Source organism: Macaca mulatta, chromosome 13 (assembly GCF_049350105.2).
Source record: "Macaca mulatta isolate MMU2019108-1 chromosome 13, T2T-MMU8v2.0, whole genome shotgun sequence".
NCBI lineage: Eukaryota > Metazoa > Chordata > Mammalia > Primates > Cercopithecidae > Macaca > Macaca mulatta.
Window position 1 is genome coordinate 20,158,272 of NC_133418.1, and position 22,731 is coordinate 20,181,002.

The 22,731-nt window shown below is 39.7% G+C and overlaps 1 protein-coding gene across 5 annotated transcripts in view; it reads right to left on the reverse strand.

Moving 5' to 3' along the window:
* SEPTIN10 (septin 10) overlaps window positions 1-22,731 on the reverse strand; it is a 70,265-nt gene that overhangs the window by 23,862 nt on the left and 23,672 nt on the right. For 4 of the 5 annotated variants that reach the window (XM_015113113.3, XM_077960248.1, XM_077960249.1 and 1 more), the window contains 5 exons: window positions 21,913-21,981; window positions 14,548-14,665; window positions 13,953-14,148; window positions 8,295-8,481; window positions 735-896 (listed from right to left, as the gene is read on the reverse strand). In XM_015113113.3, coding sequence (XP_014968599.1) covers window positions 735-896; window positions 8,295-8,481; window positions 13,953-14,148; window positions 14,548-14,665; window positions 21,913-21,981 — 732 coding nt within the window. The remainder of the gene's footprint in view (window positions 1-734; window positions 897-8,294; window positions 8,482-13,952; window positions 14,149-14,547; window positions 14,666-21,912; window positions 21,982-22,731) is intronic. The other variant, XM_015113114.3, reaches the window with a different exon arrangement.

Below are 22,731 nucleotides of genomic sequence, written 5' to 3' on the forward strand. Positions count from 1 at the left end.
GATCCTACAAAATATAAGCAGGTGTTTTAAAAATGTGTTAGCTTCAAGAAAGTAAAATAAAGAACTTAGTAACCTTCCATTGTATTAAACTAAAAGTTACGTGAATGTAACTTGGCACCATAAGAGAGAAGGAGCGTAAATACTAGCTTTAAGAGGCCTCCTTAAAGATTTTTTTTTTTTTTTTTTTTTGAGACGGAGTCTTGCTCTGTCCGCCAGGCTGGAGTGCAGTGGCGCAATCTTGGCTCACTGCAAGCTCCGCCTCCCGGGTTTACGCCATTCTCCTGCCTCAGCCTCCCGAGTAGCTGGGACTACAGGCGCCCGCCACCGCGCCCGGCTAGTTTTTTTTGTGTGTTTTTAGTAGAGACGGGGTTAGATTCTACAGCATGCAAAGAGAGGCTGTAAAGTCTTCTCATGTTTATAAAGACAGGGTAGGAAGGTGTCATCTTTCTAAGGCAATTACATACGGTTCCACAAAAGGTATATCCCAGTCTCACAAATGTATCACTTTATTTTGGTGAAAGCAGGGTGAAAGAAAAATATGCTTAAAAATAAATTCTCCTTATACTTTTTCCAATTTAAAAAATAAAACAATTTCTCATACTGGACTTTTTGAAAATTCACCTTGTTTGAAGTCTTTTTGGAAGACACAAGTGAAAGTATATTAGTAGCAATATTACTCACAAATTAGTTTTATTTTCACATGGAAAACAATTAACATTCAATCAGGAGCTCACATTCATCGCAGCATTGACCTTAGCGATAGTGTCATCATCCGTTGGGAACTGGTATATCTGGACACCATTGCTGACCAATTCACTCATGAGCTTGATCTTAAACTTCTGTAATTCAGTTTTAGAAACCGTATCTGCTTTGGCAATCACTGGTATAATGTTTACCTATTAAGAATAAAGAAAAACAAAATCTTATTGAGGATTTTTTTTTAATCCTGCAGCTGTTTTTTCACTCAAAACCATTCATTCTTTTCCCTAAACCTAGATTGGAGGGCTGGCAAACTACGGTCCATCTCGCTGTTGATTTTTATACATAAAGATTTACAGGAACACTGCCATATCCATTTACTTGTGTACTGTCTACAGTTGCATTCACACTACAACAGCAGAGATGAGTTACTGCTGCCAGAAACCATAGGGCCTGTGAAGCCCGGCGTATTCACAGCCTGGCCCTCTGCAGAAAAGGTATGCCAACCCGGACCTAGATGGCCACTCTCCTGTATATATACACCCCTTACACGCTCATTCCTACAGATGCTGGCCACACAATCTTTTTTTTTTTTTTTTTGAGATGGAGTCTCGCTCTAATCCAGGCTGGTGTGCAGTGATGCAATCTCAACTCACTGCAACCACTGCGTTCCGGGTTCAAGCAATGCTCTTCCCTCAACCTCCCAAGTAGCTGGGATTACAGGCACCTCAATCAATGCTTTCAGAAAGCAGAACTCTTGTAAGATTAATCTTTCATTTGAGTTTAGGTTTAGAAATCTCACATTTTCTTTTCTCTCAAAATCTTGCAATTTCATCAAACACTTAAAAAGTAAAATGTGATAAAAGGTAAACTGAACTGGCTCCTTAATTCACTAAGAATTTTTATTTTTTATTTATTTATTTTTTTATTTTATTTATTTATTTTTTTTGAGACAGAGTCTCGCTCTGCCGCCCAGGCTGGAGTGCAGTGGCCGGATCTCAGCTCACTGCAAGCTCCGCCTCCCAGGTTCACGCCATTCTCCTGCCTCAGCCTCCCAAGTAGCTGGGACTACAGGCGCCGCCTCCTCGCCCGGCTAGTTTTTTGTATTTTTAAAGTAGAGATGGGGTTTCACCATGTCAGCCAGGATGGTCTCGATCTCCTGACCTCGTGATCCGCCCGTCTCAGCCTCCCAAAGTGCTGGGATTACAGGCTTGAGCCACCGCGCCCGGCCAAGAATTTTTATTTTTTAGTAATCTAAGCACTAAGTAACCAGGGTGATTGATCCCTCAGCAAAACTAAAAGACAGGTGAAGCTTCTCTTTCTGCCTCTTGTTTCAGGACTGACTCCAAGCCTACCTATGCCCCATTGTCACAGACTTACTTAGACAGCAGAGGAAGGAAACCGTACGTACTAATACCAATTAAAAGTGTTCATGATGCAAAGGAATAACTTTCTCAATATTATTTAAAGTCCTATCACTGACAGAGGGGAAGAGATATGGGGCTGTGAAGACCGAATAACTTGTAAATTTAATATCCCCACAAAAGACTGATAGCTCCACAAATTTGTGACTGGTGGTTCTTAAGTTTTTTAGTTTGGTTTTCATCAAAAACCTCAGGCTAATCAGTCATATGTATCAAGAGAGTAAAACCACAATGTAATTTTCAGATTAAAAGTAAAAAATTGGCTGGGCATGGTGGCTCACACCTGTAATTCCAGCACTTTGGGAGACTGAGGCAGGTGAATCACCTGAGGTCGGGAGTTCGAGACCAGCCTGACCAACATGGAGAAACTCCATCTCTACTAAAAACCCAAAAAAATTAGGTGGGCATGGTGGTGCATGCCTGTAATCCCAGCTACTTGGTAGGCTGCAGCAGGAGAATCGCTTGAACCCAGGAGGCAGAGGCTGCAGTGAGCCGAGATCACGTCATTGCATTCCACACTTCAGCCTGGGCAACAAGAGTGAAGAAAATGTGGCACATATACACCATGGAATACTATGCAACCATAAAAAAGGATGAGTTCATGTCCTTTGTAGGGACACAGATGCAGCTGGAAACCATCATTCTCAGCAAACTATCACAAGAACGGAAAACCAAACATCGCATGTTCTCACTTATAGGTGGGAATCGATCAATGAGAACACTTGGACACAGGAAGGGGAACATCACACACTGGGGCCTGTTGTGGGGTGGGGGAGCGGGGAGGGATAGCATTAGGAGATATATCTAATGCAAATGACGAGTTAATGGGTGCAGCACACCAACATGGCACATGTATACATATGTAACAAACCTGCACATTGTGTACATGTACCCTAGAACTTAAAGTATAATAAAAAATAAATTAAAAAGAGGAAAAAATTATAATTCCTATTCTATTCTTAATTTTTTCTCTTCTCAAATTTCACATTGATGCCAAGTATATATCTGAATGTATCAGTCTTCCATATGCTCCAAAGGAGAGAAATTTTTTCTATCTATCTATGAAATTAATGGCAGAAAACTTTCTAGCAATCCTAAGTAAACAACTTTCCTGTTAAATTAGTCAAAGTACATAAACATTTTGATGCCAGGTCCTTAGTTTCAATATTATATACTTAGGTATTCAACGAATTATGCCAAGTTAATAACTTAGAATTGCTTGCACAATAAACTGCAGTAGACTGAATACTAAACATCAATGTTTACATGATTAGAGGGAGGGAAAGTAACAGATATTGCCCAAAGAGGGTCACTTGCCACCAATGGCATAAGAGAAGATAACTTTCCATATCAAGCGGTTGAATGTTCTGATTTTGAGGAACAGAAGACAACTATCCGGAGGCAGCCTGGGGAGTTGGAGAGATGAGGTCAGCAAGCACACCTCTCATCTTTATGCAGTGCCCTTGTGTAAGTTAGAATTTCCCTACACCCGCCAGCTGCCCCTACAAAAAATCTGGGTATTGCTATTTAAAATGGGCCAAATCAAGTAATTTAAGCATATCCTGGTTTTTCCTTTAAACTTATAACAAAACTTAGGTGTTAACTTCCTGTCTAGTTTGTACAATAGAAAGATAAACACAGGATTTTGATAAGGGAGTCCCAATTTTAGAATTCGTCTCTCATCAACTGAATAAGGCAGAAGTGAGTAGTGACAATCTTTAAATGAGTGCATGATACCCGTGACCTTTACTGTTACCATAAAAGATTTCATTTTGGTTTGAATGAAATAAGGTATTGGTCAAAAGGTAATATTGTAATGCTCATCAATGTCTTTACAGCTGCCCCCCTCATCATCTGTGGGTTCTGCATCCACAGATTCAACCGAGGATCAAAAATATTAGGGGAAATTTTTTTTTAATGACAATACAATAAAATTATACAAATTTAAAAATACAGTATAGCAACTATTCACATAGCATTTACATTGTATTAGATTTTTTTTTTTTTTTCAAGATGGAGTCTAGCTGTAGCCTAGGCTGGAGTGCTGTCGCGTGATCTCGGCTCACTGCAACCTCCGCCTCCCAGGTTCAAATGATTCTCCTGCCTCAGCCTCCCGAGTAGCTGGGATTACAGGTGCCTGCTACCATGCCCAGCTAACTTTTTGTATTTTTATTTATTTATTTTTTGAGACGGAGTCTCGCTCTGTCGCCCAGGCTGGAGTGCAGTGGCGCGATCCCGGCTCACTGCAAGCTCCGCCTCCCGGGTTCACGCCATTCTCCTGCCTCAGCCTTCCCAGTAGCTGGGACTACAGGTGCCCGCCACCTTGCCCGGCTAATTTTCTGTATTTTTAGTAGAGACCGGGTTTCACCGTGTTAGCCAGGATGGTCTCATCTCCTGACCTCATGATCCGCCCGCCTCGGCCTCCCAAAGTGCTGGGATTACAAGCATGGGCCACCATACCTGGCCTGTAGTAGGTATTATAATGAGTAATCTAGAGATTATTTAAACTATATGCAAGGATACAAGTAGGTTATATACAGTCACGTGCTACTTAACCATGGTGACATGGTTTGGATTTGTGTCTTCGCCCAAAATCTCATGTAAAATTGTAACCCCCAGTGTTGGAGGGGTCTGGTGAGAGGGGACTGGATCATGGGGACAGAGTTTCCCCTTGCTGTTCTTGTGGTAGTGAGCAAGTTCTCACGAGATCTGGTTGTTCAAAAGTGTGTAGCACCTCCCCCTGCTCTCTATTCCTCCTTCTCAGGTCACATAAGATACACCTGCTTTCCCTTCACCTTCCGCCATGGTTTTAAGTTTCCTGAGGCCTCCCCAGCCAAGCTTCTTGTACAGCCTAAGGAACTGTAAGTTAATTAAACCTCTTTTCTTCATAAATTACCCAGTCTCAGATAGTTCTTTATAGCAATGCAAGAACGGACTAATACACATGTTGATAGGAATGTGAATATGACCTTAGGTGATTTTGATGCTGTGTGAACATCACAGAGTATACTCACACAAACCTTGATGTTATAGCCTATAACACACCTAGGCTGTATGGTATGGCTCACTGTTTCTAGACTAGAAGCCTGTATAGCACGTAACTACACTGGATACTGTAGACTAACTATAATACAATGGTAAGTATGTGTATATGTAGGCAACTATAATACAATGGTATGTGTATATCTAAACATATCTAAATACAGAAACATATAATACAGTACAGTAAAAATAAGGTATAATCTTATGGGACCATTATTCTATATTTGGTCTCTTGCTGACTAAAATATAGTTTTGCACTGCAAGACTGTCCTACACTATTTTATATAAGGAATTTCAGCATCCTCAGGGTATTGAAACCAATCCCCCTTGGATACCGAGGGATGACTAGGAAGCATCTAGAATTAGTTATTACAAGAGTTTGCAGGTTGAACTGCTGGTTCAAGGTGCACTGCCTCTGAACAAGTGCTCATTAGCTCTTCCATTTATTCCTGAAAATCCACTAAGGGAATACATCAATATAAATTGCTCCTGGCTAACACTTCTTAAAGACTTCTGATGACTCAAAGGTGGGTGGGTTGGCCAGTACCTCGAATACCAATACGTAAATATCCTCAATAAACTGTGCCTGTTAATTTTTAAATAAGTTTTAAATAACAATAAATAACAGAGGTCCTTCATATATGCCAGGCATTGTGCTAAATGCTTTGTAATGTTCATCTCAGCTAATCTCCCCAAAGTCTTAGAGTGAGCTCTCTCTAGCGCTTTTTTTTTTTTTCTGAGATGGAGTTTCACTCTGTTGCCCAGGCTGGAGTGCAGTGGCGTGAATTCAGCTCATTGCAAGTTCCACCTTCCGAGTTCACCCCATTCTTCTGCCTCAGCCGCCCGAGTAGCTGGAACTACAGGTGCACGCCACCACACCCTGCTGATTTTTTTTTTGTATTTTTAGCGAGACAGGGTTTCACCGTGTTAGCCAGGATGGTCTCGATATCCTAACCTCGTGATTCGCCCGCCTCAGCCTCCCAAAGTGCTGGGATTACAAGCATGAGCCACCGCGCCTGGCCTCTAGCACTATTTTACACATGAAAAATTGAATCCGAGTTCATCCAGGGCCACACAGCTGCTAAGTGGCGGGGCTGAAGCAGAATCCAGGCAGTTCAGCATGACGGCCATGTCCTAACCCCTCTTGACTGCCTGTTTTATACCCGGACGGGGAGACCTCAGCTAACTTTTAAGACAACCTTTTTTTTTTTTTTTCAGATGGAGTCTTGCTCTGTTGCCCAGGCTGGAGTGCAGTGGTGTAATCTCGGCTTACTACAACCTCCACCTCCCAGGTTCAAGCGATTCTCCTGCCTCAGTCTCCCGAGTAGCTAGGGCTACAGGCGTGTGCCATCATGCCCGGCTAATTTTTGTGTTTTTAGTAGAGACAGGGTTTCACTATGTTGGCCAGGCTGGTCTCGAACTCCTGACCTTGTGATCCACCCACCTTGGCCTCCCAAAGTGCTGGGATTACAGGCATGAGCCACCATGTCCGGCCCAACAACCTTCTTATGTAAAATAAGAGGCAGATAGTTTACAGGGTAGTTTACACTTTTATCATAAAAAATAAAGAATATATTTAAGTCACCAAAGTTGGAAAAGATTAGATAATATATACTTACACAGTATACTAAAGCAAACTTCTATGGCAGATAGGCTCTTACTGAGCATGCCTATTTGCTAAACCCTCTATTTACATGGATCAATTTAATTAATTTTCATATCTGCCTCTTGAGGTAGTTCTTCTCCCTAGTTTTTATTTAAAAGTGGAGGACACTGAAAATCACTTAAGTTCACTGAGGCTCAGAGGGCTAAAGAAACGTGCAAGATCAGACAGCTAGTAAATGACAGAGCCAATATTTAGAGCCATCCTCCACTGACACCAGCTTCTACAACTCTTTATACAAACTACCTCATGTTGCTCCACTCTAGCTAAGACAAAACTGCACACTCTTGTTTTTATGTTCCTTTAACAAATATAAATTTCCACATAATCAGACTCAACTATGAAAACAACTGGTTAAATGGTTAGAACATCTGATCACATGTGATCAGGTGAACAGAGTGTCATATAAGCTACATCAATTTTTGCTAAAACCAGGGGACCAAGTGACTAGTCAAAAGTAAATCGACCGATGTGCCAAAGCTTCACTAGGCAGGCCTTCAGGCTTTCCATACAGGTTTCTGCAGAGAAAGCAGCAGCATCCAGAACCTTGGATTTTGAATTCAACTTACACAGTTAGTAACTGGATCATAAAAGCTTCATTTCGCATACCATTTGAGATTATGGAAAATTCTAATGTTTCTTTAATATAAGATTACTGTCTTTAGCCATCTTTTAAACAAATATAAAAATCTGAAGTGAGTTAGTTTATGAATTTTTCTATAGCTCCCCCAAATTTATATATAGCTCCTTGACTCGGAAATTCAAAAATAGGTTTTCTCTGTATGGTCCAAATTAAAATCTATTTTACGACAATATCTAATGAAACATTAGACCTTCATCCTTGTTAATGAAGTTCTTCTCACTTAATAGTTTCATAAAGTAAATTCTGCAATAAAAATGTAGAAAATACCCATGTTCTGGCATGCAATTTAATCACTAAAAAGGGAACTACAATTTTATTGCAATATTCCTTCTTTGCATCTCATCTTCCAAATTGAATTTCTCTGAAAAAATAAGCTAGATGGAAATATAAAATGTTTTAAAGATTTCCAGGCACTGGGCATGGTGGCTCATGCCTGTAGTTCTAGCATTTGAAGAGACCAAGGAAGGAAAATCACTTAAGTCCAGGAGTTTGAGACCAACTGGGCAACATAGCAAGACACCCAACTCTATAAAAAAAAAAATTAAAAAGTTAGCTGGTGTGGTAGTACATGCCTACAGTCCCAGCTACCTGGGAGGCAGAGGCAGGAGGATCATTTGAGCCCACCAGTGTGAGGCTGCAGTGAGCCACGATCTCACAACTACTTCCAGCCTGGGTGACAGAGTGACTCTATCTCTAAAAAAAATAATAATTAAAAAAAGATGCACAGGATAAAAGTTACAATACATACCCATATTGTAAAAATATTTTAATAGTTCAAAATAAATATGAAAGTATGGTAAGTTGATTCCTTTCCCCAACCCACCTTGCTGTCAAGGTTCTTCATGGTTAAGAGATCAAGTGTCTTCAGAGAGTGGCCTGTCGGTGAAATGAAGTAGAGGCACACATGGATGCGAGAATCATGGTAGGTAAAGAGAGAACGCTTAATCTTCAGCTCTTCTTGGAGATAGGCCTCAAACTGAGCATCTATGTAGTCAACTATTGGTTGGTAGCTGAAAAATTATTTAAATGTTTAATACAACATTATTTGTGCTACCTTAAGATATCTGTGCAACTCTTGGAAGTTTGAGGTCTATATTTTCATTGATTAATAAACAGTTAATATCTATGCTGAACAGATAACTGTAGTGATAAAAAAATGTGCAGAACATGCACAAAAGCTATACAAATGCTTCTCAACTTACAATGATGTTACATCATGATAAATCCATCACATAAGCTGAAAATATTAGCTGAAATGCATTTAATATCTGAATAAACCTATCATAAAGTTGAGAAATCATTAAGTCAAACTCTCCTAAATTCAGTATCATTTGTACTTCCAAAACCGTTAGGGCAATCTGTGCTTGAAACGGTATTGAATTTACATTGATTCATTCTCACAGTCATTCACACGCTGGGTCCCTTTCTGACATAGCTTCCCACACTTACCAGACTGCTGAAAGAGGCTGGCAGCAGTCTAATTTGTAATCAAACTGGTACATGGCTTATTATTTAACTAATTGAGAAAATGCATAGGTATCAATACTCAAAAGATATTTAAGTCAAAGTCCATGACTCTTTGCCTCTTAGATTTATAAGGCACGAAAAGCATAAGTAAAGAAGAAAGGCATACATCAGCTGAAAGTATCTAACTAGCAATGCTGGCATGTTTTTATTTTCACTTGATTATAAATAAAGGAAAGGCCAATTATATCCTCTGCTCAGATAACTCCTCCCTGGAAATGCAGTCTTCCTTCTGGCTGTCTCATGTTATTCAGCCTTCAAGATGCAAATCAAATCACAGTGCATGTGCAGAGCAGTGTGCTAATGCTGTTCCAAGAAGAGTCTGTGAGCATTCCAAGTTCTGATATGTTAAACCACTGCCTTTGCAACTTACTTTTCTACTCTTAACTATTCTCATTAAACAAATCTGGGTTTCCAAGTGAAAATAACAGCAAACAGTTCCCATGTCAAATTCCCTGGAAACCTCTGTAATATCCTTCTAGCCCTATAATGAACCAGTACCTTGAGCAGCTGAGGTACTTAATAAATGTGTACAGAATTAAATTCTTCTATAAAGTTGCCTGACCTTCTAGTCCTTGAGGATCATCACTTCTTTTAAAATTATAGAATACACATTGTTCTCCCTATGCAAATGGTAAACAATGTGAGGACTGAGACAGTATCTTATACATCTGTGTTTTCCACTACAACTAGCATAGGCTAGGCTCAGTGGCTCACATCTGTAATCCCAATGGTTTGGGAGACCAAGGCAGGAGGATCACTTGAGGCCAGGAGTTCAAGAACAGCCTGGGCAACAACACAGCAAGACCCCCTAAAAAATTTTAAAAATCAGCCAGGCATTGTGAGGTGCCTATAGTCCTAGCTACTTGGGAGGCTGAGACGGGAGATCCCTTAAGCCCAGAAATTCAAAGCTGCAGTGAGCTGTGATTGTGCCACTGCACACCAGCCTAGGTGACAAAGCAAGATTCTTAAAAAAATTCATTTAAACACAGGGTCTTGCTGTGTTGCCCGGGCTGGTCTTGAACTCCTAGCCTGAAGCAATCAACCTGCCTTGGCCTCCTAAAGCACTGGGATGACAGGCATGAGCCACCACATCCAGCCTCAAAAAATGATATTTTTTTAACAAGTTAATAAATTAAATAAATAGCATAAAACCTTGAACATTACAAGAATTCAATTCATCATCAGAGTGATTATTATAACAACAGTAAGTGATCCTTCAGAAAGTGGTCTAAATGTGACCCAATAGGATTCACTTCTCAAAACAATAAAATGGGAAAAATTAATCTGTTAAGTATATATTTCAAATAAACATTCCAAAGAAGCTTTTATTAATGACCTGAAATAGGTCAGTAAGAGGACCTATTATATGACCTAAATAAATAACCATAAATGTACCTCTATCTGAATGTTTTGTCTTATGCTATTCAAGAATGAAAACTGTAAAGATTTTCTGCTAAATAAATAATATGCCATTCTTTCATAATCTGGACAAAAAGATAAAAAATATGAATCAGAGAGATTAAAAGACACAAGATATAATGAGAAGATCTAACACACATTTCATCAAAGTTTTCAAAGAAAAAGGGGCAGAGGCAATATTTACAGAAGAAATGTCTGAGATTTTTTAAAAAGAACTGATGGACACTATTCAGAATCAAGAACTCAAACATATCACAAGCAGCGTAAATTAGAAATAATAAAAACCCAGATACAGCATAGCAAAATTGGAGAACAATAAAAACAAAGATCTTAAAAGCACTGGAGGAAAAAAAGGAGAGAACCCTTAAGGGTGACTCCTTAATAGCAAAGATGGAAGCCAGGAGAGAGTGGAATGATATTTCCAATGCAAGAAAGAAAATAACTGGCAACCCAGAATTGTATATCCAACTAAAATTTCAAGTATGTGAGTAAAACAGAAATTTTTGGTTAATAAATGGTAATAAACATATACTGGTCATATAATAATACCTTGTGTAGTTAAAAAATAGAGAACTCGGCCAGGCATGGTTGCTCACTGTAATTCTAGCACTTTGGGAGGCCAAAGTTGGAGGATTACCTGAGGTCAGGAGTTCAAGACCAGCCTGGCCAACATGGTGAAACCCTGTCACTACAAAAATACAAAAATTAGCCAAGCATGATGGCGGGTGCCTGTAATCCCAGGTACTCAGGAGGCTGAGGCAGGAGAACTGCTGGAGTGCAGGAGGTAGAAGTTGCAGTGAGCCAAGATCACTTCATTGTACTCTAGCCTGGGTGACAGAGTGAGACTCCACCTCAAAAATTAAAAAAAAAAAAAAAAGAAAAGAAAAAGAGAGAGAGAACTTGGTCAGATAGTGGCTCATGCCTGCAATCCCAGCACTTTGGGAGGCCAAGGCAAGAAGATTGCTTGAGGCCAGGAGTTTGAAATCAGCCTGGCCAACATGGCAAAATCCCATCTCCACTGAAAATACAAAAATTAGCTGGTGGGGTGGCGTGTGCCTGCAGTCCCAGCTACACAGGAGGCTGAGGCTTAAGAATCACTTGAACCCAGGAGGGGGAGGCTACAGTAAGCCGAGATCGCACCACTGCACTTCAGCCTGGGTAATGGAGTGAGACTTTGTCTCAAAAAAATAAAATAAAATAAAAAGAGAGAGAGAGAGAGAGTTAGTATATAATAGCAATCAGGAGAAGGGATTAACAAAATTTAACTGTTCTAAATTTAATTTCATTGTCTATTTGTATTATCAAGGAGAAGTATAAACATTCATCTTCAACCTTAAGTGAAAGATTATATGTGATAATGTGTAAGAGAACAGGACCCCTACGTTTTACCATAAACAAAAATTAACTCAAGATGGATTAAAGACTTAAATGTAAGACCTCAAACAATAAGAATCCTGGGAGAAACCCTAGAAAACACCATGCTGGACACTGGCCTTGGAAAAGAATTTACGATTAAGTCCTCAAAAGCAAAGGCAACAAAAACAAAAATTGTCGGGTGGGACCTAATTACACTAAAGAGCTTCTACATAGCAAAACAAACCATCATCAGAGTAAACACACAACCTACACAATGGGAGAAAATTTTTACAAACTATACATCCAACTATAGTCTAGCAGCCAGAATCTGTAAGAAACTAACAATTAAACAAGGAAAAAACAACCCCATTAAAAAGTGGCCAAAAGACATGGACATACAAGCAGCAACAAACATGAAAAAATGCTCAACATAACTCATCAGAGAAATGCAAATCAAAACCACAATGACATACCATCTTACAACAGTCAGAATGGCTATTATTAAAAAGTCAAAACACAGCAGATACTGGCGAGACTGTAGAGAAAAGGAAATGCTTGTACCCTGTTGGTGGGAATGTAAATTAATGCAGCCACTGTGGAAAGTAGTTTGGAGATTTCTCGAAGAACTTAAAACAGAACTACGATTCGACCCCGCTATTCCAACTTAGAATATATCCAAAAGAAAATACATCGTTCTACCAAAAAGACACATGTACTTGTATGTTCATCATAGCTCTGTTCACAATAGCAAAGACATGGAATCAACCTAGCTGCCCATTAACGTGGACTGGATAAAGCAAATGTGGTACACACATACCATGGACTCCTACACAGCCATAAAAAAGAACAAAATCAAGTCTTTTGTAGCAACATGGATGAAGCTGGAGGCCGTTATCCTAAGCAAATTAACTCAGGAACAAAAAACCAAATACCATATGTTCTCACTTATAAGTAAGTGGGATCTAAACATTGGGTTAAAGTGGGATCTAAACATTGAGTACACATGGATATAAAGATGGCAACAACAGACACTGGTGACTACTAGAGTGGGAAGGGAGAAGGGGGTAAAGGCTGAAAAATTAACTACTGGTACTATGCTCACTACCTGGGTAACTGGATCACTTGTACCCCAAACCTCAGCATCACACAATATACCCATGTAACAAACCTGCAATTGTACCCCAAATCTAAACGAAAATTTGAAATTGTTTTTTAAAAGGAAAAAAAAATACTTATAAAAATGGAAATAAGACTGGGAGCAGTTGCTCACGCCTGTAATCCCAGCACTTCGGGAGGCCGAGGCCGGTAGATCGCCTGAGGTCAGGAGTTCGAGACCAGCCTGGTCAACGTGGTGAAACCCCCGTCTCTACTAAAAACACAAAAAAATTAGGTGTGGTGCCAGGTGCCTGTAATCCCAGGTACTTGGAAGGCTGAGGCAGGATAATCGCTTGAACTGGGGAGGTGGAAATTGCAGTGAGTTGAAATCACGCCACTGTACTCCAGACTGGGTGACAGAGCGAGACTCCTCAAAAAAAAAAAAAAAAAAAAAAAATTGAAATTCATTTCAAAAAAGAAAATGAAACAAAAAGTTATTGCTTTAACAATCCTTTTCCCCCTTTTATAGTTTAAATTTGATACAGAATCTCTACTCAATCTTTATATGAGCTTAGGAGAAATATGAAAAGAAATAGAGACATCAGGTAAAATATAAATTAAAATTTCACTATCAAAACTTTCCTGCAATGATTATTAATTTAACTGGCTAATTTGATTAGAATTTTACAAAAAATTCACGCATCAGGTATTTGGCCATTGTCTATAATTGTTCTTACATGTCTTATTTTTTTTTTCTTCAAGGAGATAAGCCCTGCCTGAAAATTAGTATAATTAATATACATTTAATTTGCATGTCAGGAAATAATTAAAGCTACTTTTGCTGAAATGCACATTTTAATAAGGTGATTCAAATTATTCTAAAGAAATTAGACAAATGGATAGAAAAATGTCAATGTGCTAATAAGAACAAAATATTGCTTAATTATTTTATTGTTAAAAATTAATGTATGGAAGGAAAGGTATGGATTACCATAGGAGAAAATCAAATCATAGTTCATAGGGCTATAAGGCAAATGTCTTGAAATAAGAAAAACTTGTTTTATTACAAGAAGAAAACACGTACCTCTCTTCTTTATTTATTTGGTCACCAAATCCCACTGTATTCACAATGGTCAATTTCAATCGAACATTACTTTCCTGGAGTTCATATGTCTGAGCTTTAAGTTTAACATTTGGGCAAAAATGTGAGGATTCATAGTCTTCAAAATTAGTATTAAACAATGTGTCAATCAGTGTTGATTTTCCAATTCCAGTTTCCCCTGAAACACACAAAGGTACATCTTTATGGTTGTACGAATGGCTGAAAAGAAATACAACTGTAAATGCCTAGAGTGGTTTCAAAGATCCCAAGTATTTCAAAGGCCAGGGTGCACATGAAAGAAATACACACTATGGCTGGTCCCCCAGGTCATTAGCAGAGCACAGAGTAAGTGTGCTAAGCTACTCAGGACTCTGACAACAACACTGAAATGTTTATAGAACAAGCCAAAAGTTTAAAGCTAACAAAAACAAAACTAACAGAATCTAAACAACTGAAGAGAATCCCTGGGATCATGATTTCAAATTGATAACATAAGCATCGTTCTGCCCATGACAAGAATGAAGTGAGTACAAGGAATATGAAGGAACAACTTAGAGGAAGATAAGGTGGCACGTACCCACACAGAGAATATTAAAGCAGAAACCTTGCTGAATGGATCTGTTCACCAGCTGATCAGGCAAACTCTCAAAACCAACATGGCCAGACATAGTCAAGGAACGAACGTTTTCTCTTTTCTGAAGGAAAATAAGAACAAAAACAACAGCAATAATAACAGTAATAAAAAACTTTGACTTAAATAGGATGTAGGTGTACTTGAAAGGATAAATATATCAAATAAATGAAAAATTTTATAATCATTATACCTAAGATACAAGTGATTAAGTAAATTTTCAGGAAAAGAAACCTGTGTCCAAATCCTCAAAACACACATTTCTTATCCCTTTCATACAACGAGAGTCTAGCACTATGTGTAACATTTCCAAAATAGGAAAATATCCAACTATGGCATATTCACTTACAAAATAAAAAGTTAAAGTCCATTTGTTTATAAATTTTTAACAACTTAGAAAATTCTTACATTAAAATGTCAAGTGAAAAAAAAAATACACAACAAAAGTACAGATACAGGTTCAGCTCCCGGTAATGACAGAGTAACTTAGGTCAAACTTATCCGCCTACTGATAACTATTACAAGCAACCTTTTTAAGTCACTAGAGTGCAACCAAAGGCAGATAGACACTGGACAGAATAAGACTAGAGGGAAGAAAACTTATCAGGTGAGATGAGTTTATCTAGCTTTTCCCCTGAAGACACTCCCTAGTCATTATGGCAAAAGGAAGATAGAGTTCAGGAGGGAAGTTATAGTCTTCATGGGTTAAGATGTCCATTGGAGATTGGGGCAGGCAGATTGGTTGGGAATTCAGGGAGAAAATTCCAGAAAGAAGGGAATCCAAAATCTACAAACACACTCCACTCAAATCCATGGCTGATGGCCAAACTGCACACATATAGAGGGAATACAAAGATCCCAGAAAGGGGAAAATGGGAATTGGGAGGAGTTATGCAGAGTTTTCAAGTGCCATCTTGAGGAGATGAACAGAGCTTAAATTTTAAGCCTGTAAATTAAACGGTCTCCTGTAAACACCCTAGCCTTCTACTGAAACCCTAGGAGTAAGGTCCATAACTCAGCAATCAGAAAGCATAGCTGAAGCAGACGTGCCTTAACAAAGCCTTTAACAAGGCTCAACATGATCGATGTGATCAGTCAGCAATTTAATTATCTGTCAGAACAAAGTTCAACATTCTGCAGAAGAAAACAGAATCTAGCATCTCCATAGTATCTACTATATAATAAAAAATATTATGACAGGGGAAAAAAACAGAAAAATGTGATTCATGGTCAAGAAAGAAAGTCAACAGAAAGAGATCCACAATGAACCAGATGTTTAATTAGCAGGTAAGAACTTCAAATAATGACAACAAATATGCTAAAGAATCTACAGAAAAAAGACGGCTATCATGGGTGGCATGACAGGGAATTACAGAAAGATATGAAAGAGCTCGCAACAGCAAAAAGCAGCAGACAATTTCTAGAATGTAAAAATGCAACATCTGAAGTAAAAAATATATTTAGTACTAACAGCAGATCAAATAATGGAAGAGACATTTGTTCAATAGTTATCCAAGCTAAAAATCTCACAGAAAGAAAAAAGATAAAACTATGCCAGTCTTAAAAACTTGCATGAGAGTATCAAATGGTCTAACACACCAGTAATTGGAATACAAGGAGAAAAGTTAGAGAAAGAGGAGAGAAGGTGAAAGTGTGGGGTAGGAGGGAGGAAAAAAAAATCTAAGTAATAGTGACTGAAAACTTTCTAATTTTCTAAACTTGAACTCAGAACAAGAATTTTAGCAAACTACAAAGAGGAAATATCCAAAGGAACCCACATCTAGGGACATCACAGCAAACTGCTAAAAAACAAAGATAATGAAAACTTTAGGCCCGGCACGGTGGCTCATGCCTGTAATTCCATCACTTTGGGAGGCCGAGGCAGGTGGATCATGAGGTCAGGAGATTGAGACCATCCTGGCTAACATGGTGAAACCCTGTCTCTACTAAAAATACAAAAAATTAGCCAGGTGTGGTGGCGCACACCTGTAGTCCCAGCTACTCAGAAGGCTGAGGCAGGAGAAGCGCTTGAACCTGAGAGGTGGAGGTTGCAGTGAGCTGAGATTGCACCACTGCACTCCAGCCTGGGTGACAGAGCGAGACTCCATCTCAAACAACAACAACAACAACAACAACAACAACAACAACACGAAAATTACCCGGGCGTGGTGGTGCCTATAATCCCAGCTACTCGGGATGCTGAGGTGGGAGGATCACTTAAACTCGGGAGGCAGACATTGCAGTAAGCTACAGATGTTGCTTAAGAAACAATGCAAACCAGAAGACAAAACAATAACCCCTATAAAATGCCAGAAAAAAAAAAAAAAGACAATGTAGAATTCTATAGCCAACAAAAACATCCTTCAAAAATGAAGGCAAAATGAAGACAACTTCAGATAAATAAAATCTGAGAAAATCCACTGACAGTTGGCCCACGGTATAAGAAATGATAAAAGTTCTTCAAGAGAAATGAAAATGACAACAGATCTACAAAAAGGAATGAAGATCATCAGAAAGGTAAATATGTGGGTAAATGTAAGAGAGGTTTTTTTTACTTCTTGAAAATAGAAATGTTTAAAGCAATAACAAAAACAATGTGTTACAGGTTACATGCACAAGTAAAATGTATAAGAAACACAAAATACAGGAGGAGGACGGAAGGAATATTGTTATAAGGTTTCTACAGTATACATAAAGTGTTACATATATAAATTTTTTTTTTGAGATGGAGTTTTGTTCTTTTGCCCAGGCTGGAGTGAAGTGGTGTCATCTTGGCTCACTACAACCTCCGACCACCAGGTTCAAGGGATTCTCCTACCTCAGCCTCCCGAGTAGCTGGAATAACAGGCGCCCACCACCATGCCTGGGTAATCTTTGTATTTTTAGTAGAAATGGGGTTTCACCATGTTGGCCAGGCTGGTCTAAAACTCCTGACCTCAGGTGATCCATTCACTTCAGCTTCTCAAAGTGCTAGGATTACAGGCGTTGAACCACCGTGCTGGGCTAAAATTTTATATTGTCTGAAGGTTGGGTGTGGTAAGTTAGAGCCTAGGTCAATTACTATTAAAAAAAAAAAAAAAAAAAAAGCCAAAGAGGCATAGCTAATAAGCCAAAAGCAGAAATGAAATGGAGTCATAAAAATTCTCTATTAATCCAAAAGAAGGTAGGAAAGAAGCAAACGAAAGGACAAGGGCACATATAGAAAACTAGTTATCAAGAAAATGTACAATGTCCACCTCCCGAGTTTAAGTGATCCTCCCACCTCAGCCTCCCGAGTAGTTGGGATTATAGGTGCCACCACGCCTGGGTAATTTTCGTGGTTTTTTTTGTTTGTTTGTTTTTGTTGTTTGTTTGTTTTGTTTTTTGTTTTTTGTTTTTGAGATGGAGTCTTGCTCTGTCACCCAGGCTAGAGTGCAGTGGTGTGATCTCGGCTCACTGCAACCTCCACCTCCCAGGTTCAAGCAGTCAGGTCAGGCGCGGTGGCTCACGCCTATAATCTCAGCACTTTGGGAGGCCAAGGCAGGCAGGTTACTTGAGGTCAGGAGTTTGAGACCAACCGGACCAGCATGGCAAAACCCCATCTCTACTAAAAATACAAAAATTAGCTGGGCATGGTGGTGCATGCCTGTAGTCCAGCTACTCAGGAGGCTACAGCATGAGAACCGCTTGAACCTGAGGCGGAGGCTGCAGTGAGCCAAGATCCTGCCATTGAGCTCCAGCCTGTGCAACAGAGCAAGACTCTGTCTCAAAAAAATTCATAAAAATAAAAATAAATAAAAAGTAAAATTGAATATCCAACAAAACAGCTAAAATAAAAAGGCTGAACATGTCAAGTGATAGAGATAATGAAGAACTGGAATGCTGGTAAATTTGCTAGTCTGAATGCAAAATGGTACAGTTGCTTTGGAAACTAGCTTGGCAGTTTCTTATGAAGTTAAAAACATGCTATTATATAGCCAAAAAAAACCCGCTTGGAGGCATCCAAAATAATGAAAATATATGTCCACACAAGAACTTATGCATCAATGTTCACAGCAGTTTTATTCCCAATGGTCAAAAACTGGAAACATCCCAAATATCAAACAAGTGGTGAATAGATAAACAAATTGTAGTATACTAAACTACTGATATATGTCACAACATGGATGACGAGCTAGGTATCCCGACAGTGATTTATTTACTGAGGTTTGAGTTTTTAAAAATACGCATTATGTGCATTTTTCACATAATCATATATTCATACACATACACACACACACACACACACACACACACACACACAGATGTAAATGTCTCAAAGGGTGATGACAGACTATTGAGAGTGGTTACCAGTCAGCAGTAGACTAACAGACTGCGGTGAGAAGAAATCGCTGTTTATTGTACATAGTGGGCAAAATTCTGAGATGGTCGCTAACACTGATGCCCCTGGTGCACACAAACTTTCTCCCAGTTATTAAATCAAATGCTAATCTAGGTGTCACAGAGAAGAGATTTTACAGAATGATTAAGTTCCCAAACCAGTCAGTCAGCCTTCGAAAGGGAGATTATCCTGGGTGGGGGCCAGACCTAATGAGGTAAATCATTTTTTGTTTTGTTTTTTTTTTCTTTTGAGACAGAGTTTTTGCTCTGTTGCTCAGGCTGGAGTACAATGATGTGGTCTCAGCTCACTGCAACCTCTGCCTCCTGGGTTCAAATAATTCTCCTGCCTCAGCCTCTCAAGCAGCTGGGATTATAGGTCCTTGCCACCATGCCCACCTAATTTTCGTATTTTTAGTAGAGACAAGGTTTCACCATGTTGGTCAGACAGGTCTCGAACTCTTGACCTCAGGTGATCCACTCACCTGGGCCTCCCAAAGTGTTAGGATTACATGTGTGAGCCACTGTGCCCGGCCATGAGGTAAATCCTTAACAGGGCCTGGACACTTCCTGGCCAAAGACTTGAAGCATGAAGGGAACTCCACCTGCCAGTTCTCCCTTGCTGGCTTTCAGAATGGAATGGTCTCTAGGAGCTGACAACAACCCCCAGCCAGTAGGGAACTGAATTCTGCCAACAACCGGAAAGAGTATGGAAGGAAAGCCTCCAGATAAGAACCCAGCAGCTGACCTCGTGAGCATGAAACCCAGAGCAGAGAAGGCAGATGGGTCACATCTGGCCTTTGACCTACAGAACTGTGAGCTAACAAACAGATGCTGTTTTAAGCAGCTAAATTTGTGACGATTTGTTATGCAGCAACAGAAAACTAGTATACTATATTCTCTTTCGTGCCGTTTGAATCATTTTTAGTCATGTAAGCATGTTATCCTCATATATTTTTAAAGAGCACTGAAGAAGCACTAGGCTTCTTCCTCGTGAAAGTGTTCAAGATGATAAGAACTTCATAACTTGTTAAAGTTGCTATCTGATAGGCATATGCTTATTACATACAAGTTGAACTAAATGGCCTCTAGGATTCCTTCTAGTTCTACAATGACAGGATTTTAATGCCACCAGAAAAAAGAAGTATTTCAAAAATGCCCCACGATGTAACACAGAAGAGGGGCCAGGGAAAAAGAAACTAAGCTAACAGTCACCGGATGGACTAGTCACTAAAGATTACTAGTGACTCTGACAGTAATCTCTGGAGGATTAAACATCATTCAAAAAGTCTGTGAGGAAGATGGAACAGACTGTTAGTACCATTGATATATGGAGAAAGAGGGAAAAACAAGAAGAGACTACAGTTATTGGAACACAGAACTAAAGAAAATTATTTAATCTTATTGAATTACTGGCCAGGTGTGGTGGCTCACGCCTGTAATCCAAGTGCTTTGGGAGGCAGAGGCAGATGGATCACTTGAGGCCAGGAATTCGAGACCAGCCTAGCCATCGTGAGCAAAACCCCGCCTCTAATAACAATACAAAAATTGGCCGAGTGTGGTGGCATATGCCTATAATTATAGCTATTTGGGGGGCTGAGGCATGAGAATTGCTTGAACCTGGGAGGTGGAGGTTGAGTGAGCCGAGATTGCACTACTGCACTCCAGACTGGGCAACAGAGCGAGCGAGACTCTGTCTCAAAAACAAACAAAATAAAAAACAACTTACTGAATTACCCATGTTTGTATTTGCAATTTTCTTTCTAGCTAAAGTTTAAAATGTTCCTCTTTCACCAAATTAAATTTACTTCCTATTTTTAAATACAAATTTCAATATAAATTACCAAACCCCTCCCTGGAGATCCTTAGAAGAATCAGGTCTAATCTTGTATCAGGGAGGCATCTGGCAGGACCACCCAAGGGCTCCCTAAACTCTGCCATTCACAGGAGTTCTATCAAACCCCTCCCTGGAGATCCTTAGAAGAATCAGGTCTAATCTTGTATCAGGGAGGCATCTGGCAGGACCACCCAAGGGCTCCCTAAACTCTGCCATTCACAGGAGTTCTATGCACCCACCACATTCTGCAGTGTGCTCAAAACAACAACAACAACAACAACAACAACAGCTGGGCGTGGTGGCTTACGCCTGTAATCCCAGCACTTTGGGAGGCTGAGGTAGGCAAATCACTTGACGCCAGGAGTTCGAGACCAGACTGGGCAAACTGGCAAAACCCCATCTGTACTAAAAATACAAAAATCAGCCAGGTGTGGTGGCACACACCTGTAATCCCAGCTACTTGAAAGGCTGAGGCATGAGAACTTCTTGAACCCAGGAGGCAGAGGTTGCAGTAATCTGAGATTGCACCATCACATTCCAGCCTGGGCAAGAGAGCAAGGCTCTGTCTCAAAAAAGAAAAACAAACAATGAATGAAAAAAAGAAACAGGGCTGGGCGTGGTGGCTCATGCCTATAATCCTAGCCCTTTGGGAGGCTGAGGTGGGCAGATCACTTAAGGTCAGGAGTTCAAAACTAGTCTACCAACATGGTAAACCCCATCTCTACTAAAATACAAAAAAAATTAGCTGGACGTGGTGGCAGTCACCTGTGATCCCAGCTACTCGGGAGGCTGAGGCAGGAGAATTGCTTGAACCCAGGAGGCAAAGGTTGCAGTGAGCCGAGATCACACCACCCCACTCCAGCCTGGGCGACAGAGCAAGACTCCGTCTAAAAAAAAACAGAAAAAAAAATGTCCTTAATGTCAGAATATTGTGTATACTCAATTATTCAATCCATCATCGACTTTTCACTTGAATCAACAGAAAAATTAATTCATGTTGGAGGTGAGTACAAACAGAAGTCTCTATCACAAGAGTCTATGAGCACTCCAAGTAGTTATTTTAAAATCATAGAAGCATTTACAGTACAATATGGTATCTATTTAAAAGACATACTCACTCTCTGTTCATCATCAGATCCTTGTGAAGACATACAAGTTGTTTTCGTTGCCATGTGAGACTGAAAAAGCTAAAAAAGGAATACAAAGGCTTAAAAGGAAACAGAAACATTACTCCCCAAAACCCAGTATCTAAATAATATATTTACATGAATAAGGTGTTATAATACTGTTGTTATCACCAAGTTTTGAAGTGTAGTCTACATTATTGAATCATGTTTGAAATTGTGGCTTTCTTGCTGGATAGGTATCTACATAAGTAAATTACATATAATATTCAACACATATGGTAATATACTTACACACAAAAAAATTGTAAGAAATTAGTAAACTTCCATTTACAAGTAGGGAGACAACTTTTTTTTTTTTTTTTGAGATGGTGTCTTGCTGTGTCACCCAGGCTGGAGTGCAGTGGTGTGATCTCAGATCACTGCAACCTCCATCTCCTGGGTGTAAGTGATTCTCCTGCCTCAGCCTCCTGAGTAGCTGGATTACATGCATGCGCCACCATGCCTGGCTAATTTTTGTATTTTTAGTAGAGACGGGGTTTCACCATGTTGGTCAGGCTGGTCCCGAACTTCTGACTTCACGATCTGCCCGCCTCGGCCTCCCGAGCACTCCCTGCTCGGATTACAGGCGTGAGCCACCACACCCTGCCTTTTCATTTTTAAAGATACTCTAAGAGCCATGAAGTCCCTCAAAATTAGGTATGTTCCACTGTAGCGTGTCAGAGGAAACATAAATGTCAAGAATGCTACAATTGCAGTGTGGTGGGGAAAGCAGGGATTTTATAATTTTAACAACTACCTTTGTCACTAACA